At 38.4% G+C, this 3,044-nt stretch overlaps 1 protein-coding gene across 1 annotated transcript in view; it reads left to right on the top strand.

Annotated features, from left to right (window-relative positions):
• Positions 1 to 3,044, top strand: part of LOC101850558 (angiotensin-converting enzyme) — a gene marked incomplete in the record, with an annotated part of 41,911 nt that overhangs the window by 21,868 nt on the left and 16,999 nt on the right. Inside the window, 1 exon segment of the mRNA XM_035969371.1 lies at positions 2,312 to 2,455. Coding sequence (XP_035825264.1) covers positions 2,312 to 2,455 — 144 coding nt within the window.

Here is a 3,044-nt window from a genome sequence, read left to right on the forward strand (position 1 = left end):
ACACACACACACACACACACACAAACACACACACACAACACAGAGAGAGAGAGAGAGAGAGAGTATGTGAATTCCAATTTGTTCCCTCCTTGGTATCATAAAGGTATCATAAGGGTATCATTACGATATCATAACGGTATCACAACGGTATCATAAAAGTATCATAATGCAAGACACAAGGTCTGATATCCTATGTCAATCCACAATGGTTGAACTTGAGCTTGGGATGGAAGTAAACAAAGACATTATTTTCACATGACAATGTATATTTTACAGTGCAAATGAATAGATCTAACATAAAAGTTTATTGCAGATTTTACCAGAACTCCCTTTTTATTTTGCCTTTTATCCCTTGTACCTACCCAGTTCTTCATGTAAAAGGAGCACTGCAGCATGCTATATTTCTATCTTATCTTTTAAAATTTTCCCCGTGTATGCCAATAGACAAGGGCCAATTTTTGGCTAAGAGTTTCCATAAAACTTTGAAATAGTAAATATGGCTATTCTGATAGACATCCTACCTTTATAATTCTTTTATAAACTATTTCGGATTAACTTCGGGATAAGCTCAACTTTGTTTTGAGCTTATGGGGAAAGTTGTAAAACAAAAGCAGAAATTAGACAATAGGATTTATCATCATAGAAGTAGACAGGGAGACTTCACTGTGGAAAAAAGATGTGGTTGCCTACATCTTTCCAGGGAATTATAATGCCCGAATGTTACTTAAAAGAAATCGCTAATTATTTATTATTTGACTTTTAGCTTTTCAAGGCGAAGACACTTCTACAATCTAGCTCTGGTACGTTTTGAGATCTCAGTTACCAAGAGTGACAATTGTATTGTGTACAGTAAACTTTCTTCAGGTGTCCCTCTGTCGCGATCGAATCCGTGGCCGAGTACCAGTAATTAAAACGGGCGAGTTCTCACTTGTGTCCGCATAAGTCAACGTCTTTATTGCCCTCCATAAATATTCATGGGCTACTTATACTCAATGATGATGAGCAGGGGTTGTAAATCCTGTATGGGTGGCATTTATCTGTTGTGCCGCCTTTCCCGTCGGTCTCCGAGAGGTTGTGCAGTTATAGAGATGGACAACACGAGGTTCGCGAGCAGGGCCGGTCGAGAGCCCTTTCTTATTTGCGCTCTTGATATTTATATCTCTCTCCAAACTGCCTGAAAGTTTTATTGGAAATCAGAGCAGGCACTTATGACAATGACGAAAATAACACAAAATTTTCCTCAATATAATGTCGGTTAATAGCTTTTTTATTACTCTTGCCCCTGTCGGATTGACAAATATTGTTACAACATTGTGGTCAGTGCAATGGTAAGGCCAGTAAAAATGAGTTTTTGTTCATAAGGAATTTAGCTTTTTAATAGTGAAACACATCAAGTAACAAAGGGAGAGGGTGAAAAAGATAGAGAAACAAACAAACAAGAAATCAAAGAAAGAAAGGAAATGAAAGACAGAGACAGTAAGGTTATGATGAGGGCTGGGAAGAAGCAAAAAGAAGAGAAAATAATATTGAAAGAGGCTTGTAAAAGACAAAGGATAAATCTAAGAAAGTATAAGGAACAGAAAGAGAGAGAGAGAGAGAGAGAGAGAGAGAGAGAGAGAGAGAGAGAGAGAGAGAGAGAGAGAGAGAGAGGATATCATTCACCACTTGAAGAAGGCACGCTCTTTTTTTATCGAGATCTACTCCATTCTAAAATGGAAAAAAGTACAAAAAAGACAACAGTCTATTTTGCCTTACGGTACAACTTGACAGATCATAAGCTGATGAAAAGTCTTTTTGGACAATGATTTTGTGCGGACCACTGCGGAGGGGGGTGGGGGTTATTACTAGAAGCAAATTGATGATATGATATGAGGGACAACGACACGCCCTTTTAACGTGCTGCAGTGTTGTGTGTTCCCGAAGGACTTCAGTTGAATTAATAGGCTGACATTGGCGGTCACGGTTCTCCATCCCTCTCTTTTGTTCGCGCCCTAATGCATGAGTTGTTGTTTCTTTTGTGTAGTTAGTTGCCCATGTGTCCAGGCTGTTTAAGAATGTTATACGTTGGTGCCCTTGGCTTTTCTTCTCTTCGATTACTCCTATCATTCGTAATTGTTCCAATCCACATTTTTTGTAATCACTAGAGTTACCGAAAAATAATTTTGGAACTCTAACAATACCTTATGACGCACCAGTTTCTACCTTCAGATTGTCACCCCACCCCAATGGCAACACTTCAGATCTAGTCCCACCATTGTGCTCATTCCTTTTTATTATATAAGATTTTAAACTTTTACTTTGCAACTTCCAGACCTGACTCGCCTCTTTGCCACGTCACGTGATCACGACGTTCTGTTGGCAGCGTGGCAGGGATGGCGTGACGCTTCTGGAGCCAAAATGAAGGAGCTGTATACTGAGTTTGTTACTCTCAGTAATGAAGCACTGGCGATCCTAGGTAAGACTGGGTACACATATAAGCACAAAACGGTAAAAGTAAATTTCTGAAGATCAAAATCAAATCTTGTCAAAGAATGTTCTTGGTGTCGGTTCAATATAATTTCGTTTTAATGGCAAGGTTATTCATTCATCTTTTAATAAAAATACGTTTCGAAATTTTAAATTATCTGGTGTGATCCCCAAAGCTGTGAACAGCAGCCTTGATTTATGTGAAAGCCATGCGCACTCTAACCTACCTAAACCTTAAAGACATTTGCATTCAAAAGAAAATGGTTCATTCACTCTATAGACGTTATTTTTATCTGTAATTGTTGTAGTTTTTATTGTTGTTGTTGTTGTTGTTGTTGTTGTTGTTGTTGTTGTTGTTGTTGTTGTTGTTGTTTATGCTATTTTTATAAAATCATCATCGTTATTTTCATCATAATATAGATTAGTTTTCATTGGGGTCAAAATACAAGCCCCAAAATCTGGTTCAGGTCAACCCAAAAGTTGTCTACGGTTAGTTCTTGCATAATGAACCCACTCACAACATGGTACTTACTACCTAACTTACTCATCCCTCTCGCCCCTCCACCCCACATCCACCT

This window comes from Aplysia californica, unplaced genomic scaffold (genome assembly GCF_000002075.1).
Source record: "Aplysia californica isolate F4 #8 unplaced genomic scaffold, AplCal3.0 scaffold00142, whole genome shotgun sequence".
NCBI classification, from domain to species: Eukaryota; Metazoa; Mollusca; class Gastropoda; order Aplysiida; family Aplysiidae; genus Aplysia; species Aplysia californica.